This window comes from Brachyhypopomus gauderio, chromosome 2, assembly GCF_052324685.1.
Source record: "Brachyhypopomus gauderio isolate BG-103 chromosome 2, BGAUD_0.2, whole genome shotgun sequence".
In the NCBI taxonomy this organism is placed as follows: domain Eukaryota; kingdom Metazoa; phylum Chordata; class Actinopteri; order Gymnotiformes; family Hypopomidae; genus Brachyhypopomus; species Brachyhypopomus gauderio.
The window spans coordinates 49,439,898-49,453,338 of NC_135212.1; the positions used below are offsets into that span (position 1 = coordinate 49,439,898).

General features: G+C 43.0%; 1 protein-coding gene and 1 long non-coding RNA gene across 9 annotated transcripts in view; one reads left to right on the forward strand and one right to left on the reverse strand.

Moving 5' to 3' along the window:
* LOC143508637 (uncharacterized) overlaps positions 1 to 8,923 on the forward strand; it is a 26,959-nt gene extending 18,036 nt beyond the window's left edge. For 5 of the 8 annotated variants that reach the window (XR_013129413.1, XR_013129416.1, XR_013129414.1 and 2 more), the window contains one exon: positions 8,514 to 8,922. This is a non-coding gene — a long non-coding RNA (uncharacterized LOC143508637). Of the gene's footprint in view, positions 1 to 8,513 lie in introns of all 8 variants that reach the window. The other 3 variants (XR_013129415.1, XR_013129410.1, XR_013129417.1) reach the window with 1 other exon arrangement.
* Positions 8,924 to 9,386: 463 nt separating this feature from the next.
* Positions 9,387 to 12,558, reverse strand: wfikkn2a (info WAP, follistatin/kazal, immunoglobulin, kunitz and netrin domain containing 2a). Its single transcript, XM_076997298.1, has 2 exons — positions 11,990 to 12,558; positions 9,387 to 11,491 (listed from the first exon to the last, which is right to left on the reverse strand). Exons 1-2 carry the CDS (start codon positions 12,185 to 12,187, stop codon positions 9,980 to 9,982), a joined length of 1,710 nt encoding a protein of 569 aa, XP_076853413.1. The 5' UTR covers positions 12,188 to 12,558; the 3' UTR covers positions 9,387 to 9,979.
* Positions 12,559 to 13,441: the final 883 nt, after the last annotated feature.

Here is a 13,441-nt window from a genome sequence, read left to right on the forward strand (position 1 = left end):
GTCCTTGGTAATTATATATTATTCTGTAGATGGTTGTAATTACCAACATCCTTTATTATATCAGCAACCTATTTACTGGGTTAGATTCAATTAGTCATAGTTACTATCACCCCTACCTGATGAATGTAAGGAGAGGTTAAGGAACAAACCACACTTCATGCACTAGATTTACTGCTGTGCGGAATTATGTAAGACACCAATGTGCTATTGTCACAAGATGCCATTATGCTTAGTACAGATGTTTAAAATGTTTTAGGCAGACAATTTGATTGGCTAAGATTGGAATTAATGACCACGGCTTCCATTTAATTACATTCCTCATAGCACTCGTCGATAACTGTAGTTATATGAATAAACGTTGGTGTCTTTTTAGACACACCCCCATGCCTTTACAGCATATAGAGATAATTGCACAGGATGTAGTGATTTCCTTATGAAGACAGAACCGTTCACTTTTCTAGTACATAACTGTAATTACCTCTATAGTACATTTAGTATATATCAAAAGATGTTACTACATCACAAATATACATGCTTCTGCCTCTTATTTCCTATTTCTGCCTCTTATTTATTCCAGTTTCTACACCCTAAACATAAAATAGTCTCTTATGTCTCTCAAATGTTGAGTTGTTTTTCCGTGAGGTGGCTGTGTATGTTTGTCATGTTGTAGGTTTGTTGTAAGGGCCTTGCCATCTTCACATATGGCCTTTCCTCATCACATGGTTTCTTTAATTCTCGTCCCAAGAACATCTTGTCCTTTTGGGCTTCCGTTCATTTCCTCTCGCTATCTTTGACTTTGAAATGAAAATGGGGACCGCATGCAAGAAAGAGCCCTTCTCTCCGTGGCAGATGGTCGGCGGGTCGCATGCCAACTCAGAGCACGACTCTCTGCGATGATTATCCCCTTTCAATCTCAGCCACGCAGGATATTGCCCTGGGATCCCATCATGGGACTAAACCATGTTTTCAACGTCATCCGTTTATCTGTGAAGTGAGATGAACACAGAGTGAGAGAGAGAGAGAGGCTATAGAGAACACCTTGAAATTACCTGGTGCACAATATTGGAGGAGGGGGCCACCAGAGGGCACACGCATTGCCCCGGGTAGTCATTGGTTAGGATGTCAAAAGACAATTTGACCTATTTATCCTCAGGTGCCACAGCAACTGGGCCTGTGTTTGTTGTTATGGCTGGTGGGGCAAGGGAGTTCACCTCAGTACACTCCCTGGATAATGTTGACAGGGCCTAACATACACATGCACATGACATCGTCTGCTTATTATTATTTACATATGACCTGCTAAACACTACTTGAAAATTACTGTCATCTTTCAATCTCCTTTTCTTAAGGCTTTAGGTTTGCTTTAGTGGATTTTATTATAAAATGTTTTATTTTCAGAATAATTTAAGGAATTTAATTACTGATTGGTGATCTAACCTACAGTATTAAACAAATTACATTACTGACTGGTGATCTACAGTATTTATAAAGTTATATTTTCTGCATGTTGTTCCTGACAGATACATGTATTTTGAGGGCCCCATGTTGAATCACATCACAGTGTTCTTTACCGTTCTTATGCTTTAATTATGGGCTTTTTCTGCAAGATGATTACCCTTCAGCTAACTGCAACCTCAAAGGAACAGGAAACATGATAGCGCCTCGCTTCAGCAGAACAGAACCAAATGTCACACATTGCTTACTGCTGACGCTATATGAAGCGTCAGGAACACCTTAAAATGTTCCCCCTGGGCATACAGGGAAGCATGTGGGAGAAGCAGAGCTCATTTCCTAAGTTCCTTCTCCTTCACATAAACCACTGTCCTGCATCAGGTCCTTCAGCCCATTGTAGAGCATGAGGTACTTAGCTTGTTTTCCATTAGGAGACCTGAGCCACCAAACATGGCCTGTGCTGTGGGGGAGGCACTCAGGGACTAATAATAGCCACCACTGCTTTTCCACACGCCGCCTGGCCGGAGCGTCAGCATGCAGCCAGGGGACACTCTGTACAAACGCTGCATGCATTTCACACCTACAACTCCTGCATCCCTGCCCACCTACTTCCTGGTACCCACACACACACACACACCTGCCTAAGACCACCACTTGTGCGTATGATCCAGCAGTGCTAGCTCTGTGGAATGTGTTTATAACTCTGGAAATGCAGTACATAGCTGCTACATATGTAACATATAAATGCTGTATATATCACACCTGCCTTTCAGCTTATATAAAAGACCTCGCCACACAGCTTCATAGGCTGTATAAACATTGCAACAGCAATAAACATGAAACATGAACGGCGCGTCTTGCTTTCATTATTTCTCACTCTTTCTCTCTCTCTCTCTCTCTCTCTCTTACACACACACACTCACGCACACGCACACACACACACACACACACACACACACACACACACACACACACACACACACACACACACACACACACACACACACACACACACACACACACACACCAAACACTGTCTTGCAAAACAAACAGTGAAGCAGCATGAATATGTAGCAGTGCTGGTCTCCTCAGTGGGTGAGAAGGTTAGGAGGAGATAAATGCACTTTCCATAGGCTTTTTATAGCACCGAGTGCTGTGGTAGAGCTGGGAGTGCGCATGCTCCAGCACCCTGAAGTGATAAAAACCCCAGAGTACGTCACAGCTCTGTCATTTGATTAAGAAGCAGAGTCGCTCCTCACTGCGCTAATTATGGCCTCATTGGCAGGCAACAATGACAGAAAGGCAGTCATTGCATGCATGAACAGCCCAGCAGAACATGATAACTAATTTAAATGTAAATTTCTTTTCCCTCTCTCTCTCTCTCACTCTCTCTCTCTCTCTCTCTCGCTCTCTCTCTCTCTTCTCTCTTTCTTTATACCCACCTCACTACATCCCACTACCCCCCTACCCAACCCCCCTCCCATCTCCCCCTACCCCAATAGTCAGTGTATAGCAACTTTATTGGGTCAGTACAGTTTCTTTAATCGTTCTAGCTTAATCTACGCAATATGCACATACAATCAGTACAGAATGGATGTTTTCCAGTGGCTGGCTGTCAGCTGTCCTCACAACAAAGACACTGGGTCTGAATTTTGTCATTCAGTATGGCATCTCACTCTTCAGCATGTGAACAGGAGCCCATAATAACATACAGCAGATATAGAGAGAACAAAGAGGATCAGCTCCAAACAGATCTAGCTGTGTGGCCATAACATGGTCAGACATGATCAGAAAATAATTTGTCAACTATTTAAGTTACACAAAAAACAACAAGTCTTCCATTGTCTCTGTTGCTGATGGGTGCAACATCATAGATGATTCCTTTACCCTACAACACTGTATTTTACACAATCCTAATCTCCAAATAATTTAGATAAGAGTGAGGGATAAGAGGGTCATTCCAGTAAGACCTTAAACCCAACAATGATAGAATACATTAGGTAAACCAAATTTATGGCATTCTATCCTTCACACGAAAGATTAGGAGAGTCGGGAGAAACAGTACGTCACACCGGGTCGTGGGCTTGACACCATTCTGTGTAATTTGCCTTATGGTTTCAGGCTGGGTGCTGCTTGCTTTGTGTACCGAGAGGTTTTGTAATGCTCTGCCCTGAGCTCACAATGCATATACAGACGAATGACCACCAAATGGAGATTGTTTTCTCATGACTTCCTTAAGAATGATAATTATAATAAAAACTCCATAAATAACCTAATTGAATGGAATTCCTATTTAACTTCACTATAACCTACAAATACTACAACAAGTGTGCTGCATTTATAGATATCTTACCATAAAGGGCTTGAGTCTACAATAGCATGACCATTGGCTACAATTTACAGTCTCATTACTGGAGGGTGACCTTTCTGCCAAGTCATTCTCTGTATTTCATATTTACCTCTCTCTGGGAATCCAGCAAAAAACATATTCTCTCTCTCTCTCTCTCTCTCTCTCTCTCTCTCTCTCTCTCTCTCTCTCTTGCTCACTCACTCATTCGCTCTCTTTCTTTGTACCTTCATCCTTCGTGACTCTTAAATCTTTGCCTGGGATGCCTTGCTGGGGTTGCATTATGTAACGTGAGCGAGTTGGGAGATAAAGGCTTAAAAGTAAGTCGCACCACAGTGCTGCAGTGACATAAATGTCTCCACACTCCTCTGCTGCCTGACTCGATCTAAATGCAAGAACAGGTAAGTAATCATCCACGGCTAGAAATATCAATCAATTCCAAATGTGTGTGTGTGTGTGTGTGTGTGTGTGTGTGTGTGTGTGTGTGTGCGTGTGTGTGTGCACGTGTTTTTTTTATGTGAGACTGGAGGGCAGAAGGACTGTTTATCTTGCTGCTGCTGACAATGCTGAGCAGACCACAAGAAGGCAGCATGGAGAAGCATGCACAACTTCCACTCCTAGTCACCCCCCCCCCCTTTAGACCCTGTAAATATCTTTGATGCTTCCCTTGCTTGAGAAAAAAGCAAAACCAAATTCTCACTCAGGACACCTGCACTCCCCAGACTGGAAGGCATGGCCCACCACACATAAAGCCATGCATATCTGGTTTGACCCACAGCCATCTTTTACATTCCTGAGCACAGGTCCCCTTGCTTTTAATCAGCCTATGTTAATCTCAGTCCATGTGTTCAGGGCGGACAGGTGTGATCACTGCATTTCCTCTGAGCAGCATTAGCTGCAGCCGCGGCAACAGCGGCCGCGGCAACAGTGGCCGCAGCAACAGCGGCCGCAGCAACAGCAGCCGTAGCAGGGGGCTGAGGGCTGATTCATGGCCAGTGCAGCAGACTGTGGCCGATTTACTGAGCCATCTGCTGGAGTGCTTATGCCGGCGATCCCTACTGGGGGATGGACACACTCTTTTTGGCATTATTCTCTATAAAGGGAAAAAGAGAGTGCTTACTGCCTCTTTTCTTTACTAAAAAGTGCTTGATGATATAAAATACACACACACACACACACACACACACACACACACACACACACACACACACACACACACACAAACACACACACACACACACACAAGTCACGTCTGTGTGTACTTGTCTGTGTGGGACCATATTTGTCAAGCGTCTAAAGGAAAACAGCAGATCAATGGCAATGTTTTGTCTATTATGTTCTAGCAAACACCAATATTTCAGCACAGTGTGCTTGATTAGTATTTTTACTCTGGGATTGTTAGTTCCACACATCCATCTCACTCAAAAAAAATCTCAAAACACAGGCACTAATTTATATGTGTAGCTATAAATGCTGTTGTGGACAAATGATATGCAATGCGTAGCAAAGCCCTGACATACGTGCATTGAACAAAGGGTTATTTAGCACCATGATCAATGCTCCATGTCATGGTTATGCATAAAGGGTCAAGCTGATATTTGTCTCATGTGACTTCCCCTTTCAACATCCTGTAGTCAGGATCAATAAAGCAGATGATTTATGATGTTGATTATTCGCTAGATTACTCCCCCCTCCGCTCACCCTCACTCTGGTTATTACGCCGTGCGCGTCCCCCTATTTCTTCCCACCTGCTACAAGCGGTAAGTAATTATGGGGCAGGCATTTGACAAGCCAACGGACACTCGATGGCCGAGAAGGTCAGCGAGCAACAGAGCAGAGTTCACTGCCCATCTGTGCTGTGCCTCCAAAATCATCAGAGGGAGGGGGCGGGAGAAGAGCTGGAGGTTTTGACATCTCAGTGACATGACGAGCAAAACAAAAGCACCTCTCAACAGAACTGCCTGCATTAAAATGATTTATCTAATACCAGCAACAACACTCTGGGGTCCGAGTACATTTTACTGGTTTGATTCAAGCACTGAAAAGAAAAAAACGAGAACTGGCTTGATGTGTGCATCACACACATAGTACACAGCCTGCCACATACGTACATAACCATACACAGGCCTAGGAGGGCAGGACTATGGACAAATGAAGAGGGAGAGTGGTTGAGCACAGGGGGTGCCAGGTGCCTGCTTGGTAGCTCATGCTAATGCTAGATCAGAGTACAGTGCATTTCCTACGCTGTGACTGTGTTCCCTTTCATCGGGCTGTTGAATGTGACCATATGACCACACTCATAGCACACCCTTGTTCAAACGTCCATCTCCCTAACCGTCCACTAGCACTGCTTATACTGTGGGTCTATCAGTCATCAAGACAGGATGATATACTGTGCCTATTCAGCTAAGCTGTTACACTAAACTGTTACATTTTCATTAATGAGGCCTGAACTTTTCTGAGTTGCTATAGCAACCACAAGGGCAAACGGGGTCATGTCTTCTACATCATCTCATATCTAGTGCCTGACATTGCTACCATAAACATTTCTATTGTATTATCTAATCTGAAAAGGTACACAGGCTTGAGTTTACCTCTGATCCTCGCTCACGGATTTATGAGAATGTCACAGAGGCATTATATTATACAGACAAAAGATCTGAAAACTGGGGCGGAAAAATAATAACCTTACATCAGAAATATTCAAATCACAGTTCTCCAGGTCCAGGTCCTGTGGATTTGAACCCCTCCCTTTATCCAGGAGTCAGGTGTGACAACAAAGTGATCCACCAGTTACATTAATCATTTAATCAACTACAGGGAACATAATCCAGGCCTGAATATGGATTCGAGGTCTGGATCTTTAGACCCCTAAAAGTTAATGAGATAATATCCTGTGCATCATGCAAGTGTCATAAAACAGAGAATATAAGGCTATGGTGACATCTAGTGGCACAGAGAAATTAGGGCGACTGTAATCCTTACAACCATTTTTGTGCTGAGCTAATTTGTGATGTGGTTTAGGTATTAATAAATATACAGTAGTCTATATATCTCAAAATAAAAGATGAGGATAGGGTCGGCATGTGAGAGCTTGTTTTTGGAATGTGGGTCTTTCGTGTACTACAGGCCAAATAGGAACCTAGTGGGTAGGACTTTGGGTTATCGTTTGGAAAGTTGCTGGTTTGAATCTTTACTGTCATATAGCTACTGTTAAATCCTTAACCCTATTTGGAATCTTGTGATGCTGTATGTCTGACCACAGCCTCTGAAGAGGGCAGCATATGTGAAGACTGTCTTTCATTACACTGCTCACACGTGTATATGACAAGTAAATCCCAAATCATAAAAGCCCAGATCGTCTCCTTGAGCAACGTCAGCGTCAGTGCTGTTTCTCATTTACCTGGGGGTCATTTCAGCTCTCCATTCGCTGCAATGCTTAGGCAAGTTTGCAGCATGTAAAATGCTGCTCTGTTTATTTCGAGGCACTTTCCTTTCTGCCTGGCAACACGTCCAGCCGTCCATAAAATGATGAATCAGTGGCTGACACACCGCAAGGAGACCCTGTGAGGAGCTGACTATGAGCTCTGGAGAATATCCTCCTGCCTGCTGTTGACTGAGAGAAAGTACTGCTGTTTGTTTCAGAATGATAAACCTGATATGAGAATCACTGATATGTTTTATTATTAATATTTATTCCATTATTGCATACATATACAAGTAGGTAAGTCTGGTAAGCAAAATGATTAATAAAGTTTGAATAGGACACATTCTATTTAAATGTCTATTCTATTCAATTTAAATGTGTAACATTGAGTAAAGAGTAATAGTTGTAACACAGTCTTTATTATAATGGAAGTGTTGTGTGTGTGTGTGCATGTGTGTGTGTTTTTCCAAAGTAGACACATATGGTAATAAAGAAGAGAAATATCGATTCCTTTTGAGTAAGGAAGAACATAAACACAAACACGTCCTATTCAAAGGACTCAAAAGCTATATCAGTGAAATGGAGCCTGAAATGGAGCCGTTATTTAAACATGTCTCCTACTGAACAGCAGATGTCAGTCTTACAGCCTTTCTGACTGTTGAGAGAAGTCATACGTTTCAAGAAACAAATGGCCGTGCAAAAGTCTAAAGATGTGAAAGGATTTTTTTATTAAAGCTGCAGTAATAAATTTTTTAGCTCTTGATAATGCAGCCATTGAACACGTCCGTGCATTCATTTAATCTGAAGTTCTGTTACAGCTTTTCTCTAAGCCCCTCCCCCTCTGAGGTCACCCTTCACTGTGCTCCATGCACAATAACAGACAGGCAGGGAAGTCGTCCTCTTTGGACAGAAAAGTCCTCATTATTTAATTTGGTTGCTGAGTAGTCACATCATATATATGTATTTTATTTTCACAGGTACTATTCTAATTACAGCCTCCATGGTACAGTGTTCTTCAAATAAATCACTTACATCAGCTTTTATGTACACGTGATTGCAGCCTGATTAGCTTCTGCTATATGGCAGTTTTTCACCACATTCTATGTCTATTTTGTATTTTAGTTCACACATGCTCATTATTTGATAATTAAGCAGACCTGAACCTTGTGAGGAAGCTGTCAGTGACCAGTGAACTTGAGCCTGACTGCTGTACTTGACACTTTTCAACAGTTATAATGAACTCTCTCGCTCTTGCGTTCCCTCTCTCTGTCTCCCCCTTTTCTTTAGCCTCTTACAGGGTCATGGACCTGGGCCTCATTGGCCAGCCTGAAGTAGCAGGCATCAGAGGCCCACCCTGGGGAAAACAAGCACGCATTGGACCTCTCTTTCCCATCCGGCTTAAGTCAAGAGTTCAAAGTGCTGCCTTTAAAACAGAGCGCAGTGCATGTGCGTGTGTGTGTGTGTGCATGCGTGTGTGTGTGCATGTGTGTGTGTGCATGCGTGTGTGAGCAGCAGCTTCCCTACTGGCACAGTGTCACAGCATGGCTGAAGTCGGACCGAGAAGATGAGAGGGCCAGGCAGTGGGGGTCTCAGCCCCCAGATCTCAGGCACTCACATGAAAGGTCGGCAGAAGAGGAGAGTACACCAGACCCAGACACAACACGAGGATCAGACTGCCCCCCCCCCCACCCCCCCTTGGCCCCCCTCCCCCCCTGACAACCCCCTCACATCCCCACCACCATACAGCTGGAATGTGACCTGCTCAAGTTCGAGGGCCAGCGCTGACCGACAATGGAGGAGTGGGAAAGGGGAGGGAACGATCCAGCACAAAAAGTCTCCCTTCACAAAGCACAGCCAAAAAACCTTTGAGTTTTAAATGTTTGCATGCTTAATCGGCTGCAGGCTTCCCCACGTCCATGTCAGTGGTACGAAGAAATTAAGGAATAAAGAAATGAAGTAAGACCAAGACATGTAATCAATGGAGTACTATTCTTTAATCACCTTTTCTTTCACCATGTACATAAATGTTATTTACATTCATGGTGATGCAAAACTAATTTTGTTAAGTAAAAGTTATCTCATTAATATATTGACTCTCATATTTTAGAAAAAACAATATGAGTTGCTATGAAAAAATATATGAGTTAGGATGGTAAAATAAATAAATACACCATAAAATAAAGTTAAGGTCAAATTGAGGGTAAAAATGCTACACAATTACAAGGTGCATAAACTGAAAAATGAATATGGCAGTTCTTGATTCAATTAGGAAAGCTTATATATATATATATAGCCATTAAATTAGAAAGGTTTGCCAGTAATTATCAAAGTAATTCTTTGATAGGCTTTTTCAGGCTTTACCTGAAGGCCACAAGATTTAAATTAATCTATTGCCTATATGGCATTTATTTTTTCCTGCTCAGATTTAAAAGAAAATTTGTACAAATTGAATTTTAGTCACACTAAAATATAGTTATAAGAAGATTTTTGCAAATTTTTACAACGTAAGTGCTTGAAAACAGTTTTTTTTTTACCTTAATTTACCTTAATACAGAGAGACATTTGTGTATCCTGTGTAAAATTCACTGTTTTTCTTGTCCAAACAATAAAATGGGGCTAAATACCTTTAGGTAGTATGATAACATCAAATTTGTACATAACAGTTTTGCTCTGTCTCACAGCAAAAGGCACAAGGGAAAAGAGCAGTCATGGTGTATCAGGGAGTCTGAAGCATTGCGACAGCACTGCACATACTACTGTACGTTGCCCAGGTCCTTGAGAAAGATGCAGGTCTTCTTGCTGATCACCTCCCGTAGCTTGCGTACACGGCGGCTGCTGGAGCTGCCCACGAAGCTGTCGGGCTGAAGCACCGCCATCCCATTGTGCACCTCCCCCATGATGATCAGCTGGCCTTCAGCACTTGTGATGTTTGGACACGGACAGCTCCAGTCCATGTTGAGCAGGGTCACCTCCAAGGGCTCTTGCCCAAAGAACTTCAGCCCCATCTTCTCATCCTTCAGGATCTCCTCCACCATTATAAGAGCGTGTCCAGATTCCTGGTCCTCGGTCAGCTCTGTCATGCGGCCCAGGATCACAAAGTCGCTCTTGCAGAAGCTGGTCACCATCCTCTGCCGTGGCTTGCACAGCTTGCAGTTGTGGTTCTTGGGGAAGGGACACATCTCCTCACAGGCCTCCTTGCTTTCAAAATTGTTCTCGTTGCCACCGCAGCCACCGTAGACGAAAGACTGACACTGTTTGAGGAGATGGTCGTATGCCCAGCGTGGCTCATAAGCTTTGCAAGGACCCTGGAGGCTGGGCAGAGAGCAGGGGGCAGCCAGCTCTGCTCCACAGGACAACATGCATGACTTGTATGTGTCAAAGTGATTCCTGTTCCTGTTGCACTGGCTGTAGGTGAAGGTAAAGCAGTTATTGCGCTTGGCCTCATAGTACCAGCTGATACTTTCCTCTCCACAGTCACCTATATCAGGCGCCTTCAGGCACTCCTCGGCAGGCATGCGGGTGGAGTTCACCTGGCCTTCACTGGCAGCAGGCTCCCGAAGGATGACAGACAGTGGGAAGTGGGTCTGTACGGATCCACCCAAGTTCTTGGCTGTGCAGGTGTAGATTCCAGCATCCTGGAGCTGAGCATTATAGATGACAAGCTGGCCAATATTAGTCACCACTACGTTACCGCTCACATAGTTGGGACGCATGACTGTGTTCTCTTTCCCCTCCACCTGCTTCTCCCACGTGATCTGGGGTTTGGGCTTGCCCGTCACTTCACACAGGAAGCTCGCCGTCTCTCCCACAAACACAAAATTGTGTGCTGGATTGCTGATTACAGTGGGTGGCTGGATGTCCTCAGGGGTAGTCTCCATGTGGGCAGTGGTGGTGTGCATGGTTGTCTCATCAGGCAGAGGGCTGGTATTGGGCCACATGAGGTGATATCTGCAGGTGACTTCGTTGAGGGTGACGCCCTTGGAGCAGGCTTCTGCGTCCATGTAGCACTTGTTGTAATAGGTCATGCCATCTGAGGCACAGGTGAAACGCGGCTCCCGCTCACAGCGATCACGGCACTTGCACACCGGCTGACCATCCCAGATGTCACATTCAGAGCCCTGCTGGGTACACATAAACTTATCGCATGTGGCCTCCTTTGGCATCCCCATCGGTCCTTTGTTCCCTTTAATGTCCATATAGCGCGCTGCCACACAACTTTTACTCCCACACACGTTTAGGCAGCATTTCTCAAATGTCTCACAATCCTGAAGGATACGGGAATAAAAATCATACATCCATCAGATATGTTACACTCTTCATCGATAGGATTCTCATTGCTACAGAGTGTCTTTTACCAGGGCTTATTTATTTATTTATTGCAAAGTGTGGGTAAGCGCAACTACATCAAACGTCAGTAACGAATTTAACAAGAAACCCTGTACAAAGTACAACCCGAAAATTTAAACACAAGAATTTCTGATTAAGTAATCTTATTTCATTAATGTGTGACACTTTGGAGTTGATCTACTCATTTGAATTAGGCTAAATTATATTATTTTTGTTTTTAGATGTTACCTTGACGTCTGTTCATGGAAGTAACCGCCAAATGCCGTGCAAAATTTGTAAAGCTTACAATTAACATCTTAGTACTATAAAACGCTCATAATAACTTACGTAAAATCTCGCAGTCAAAATGAAGTAGCATACAAAAACGGGTACAGAAAAAAAGAACACTACGAGCGCGAGACGAAGAATGCACTCACCTGATCTGATTCACACTCGCGCATGCAGGTGCTCATGGCGTCCACCCAGAGATTCGGGTTCATCTCATTAGGACACATTCCAGCGTGAGAATACACGACTTTTGACAAAGTTATTGCCCTGACCCGAAGGTCCAAAGACAAGACACAGAACTGGCCAAACAAAAACCAGATCCATCGGGGAAACAGCATCCACCACATGTCCAACGTTCAAGGTAAGCGGACAAACACTGGAGCAAAACCTTTTTAAAAAGTTAGAGCCTTCGCGCTTTCGTGTGCAAAACAATCGAGAAATATTCTGGAGTTATGCGACGAGTTATATACAGTCACATCGGTCTGGAAGAGACGCCTATTCAGTAACGGGAGTTTGCGAAGTGGAGTAGTCGGTCCTTTACACCACCTTTAATAGTGCTATGAGATTATGTAGCGGTATTTGAACCCTACTTCTTAAATATATAACTCTCAATTTAGAAACTGTCCCGTTTACAGCAAGTCTCATGCAAAGTACAAATGAGATTACGTTAACTTGTTCATTCTGATTTACACATTTGGCATTTTAACTCTACGGTCGTTCTGGTACCTACATGACGTGCAGCAACATCTTTTAACCCTTTACTAGCATAACGTCTGGTAACAATATTATTTCTTGTACAAGGGTATGCAAAATGCATATTTAATCAAATTCTTTAATTAAATTCCAAAATTAACTTTGGATTTATCTGCCATTTAAAGTTTATCAAAGTGGTAACTATATGACTTGCAGCAACATTTTAACACTTGAAGAGTCTTATGTGTGGTGACAACACTCGCATAATGGCATGCACTGTACAGTAATTAAACTAATTTAATTAGACATGAACTCCAGGTGAATTGAGGTCATCTGGTTCCGCTGTCACACAAGGAGTTATTATTTCATGTTACATGGCTCTTTTCCCACTATTTAGCATTGATGCCTGGGGCTTTGGGAGCTTATAGAAACCAAATGGAAATTTAGGGGAATACATTGCTGAAAAAATTAGATGGATGGAAGCATTAGCTCAGTGATAGGTATCCTTAATATTTTATTTGGTAATTATGCTTTTGTCAGGATTCAGGCTTGGTGCATCCTCTTACGAGGATATGAACACTGGAGGTCGCTCTGATCTGAAGTCAGATCTTAAACACCTGAATTCACATAGGCAGTCATTTGTAAACATAAGATGCCTGTCTCATGCAGCAAGCCAAACAACCTTTTTCCTCTAACTTAATTGGGATCTTCTACAGTATCTGTTATGGAACAACATACACTCTGTGGTCCTGCTTTTATAGTACACACAGTAAGTTCTCCTGGTTGAAAGATAGATTTGATGTTAAATATTATACACACATCGCATATATAAAGAGTATATACATGTATTACATAAAATGAGTATATAACATATTAATATGTGCATTATCCATTATGATGTAATTATC

Excerpts from the sequence above, each read along its gene's own strand:
- wfikkn2a (XM_076997298.1), bottom strand. The coding sequence starts at position 12,187 with ATGTGGTGGATGCTGTTTCCCCGATGGATCTGGTTTTTGTTTGGCCAG. Across the intron at positions 11,492-11,989 it reads GCGAGTGTGAATCAGATCAG|GATTGTGAGACATTTGAGAA; the intron begins GTGAGTGCATTC and ends CGTATCCTTCAG.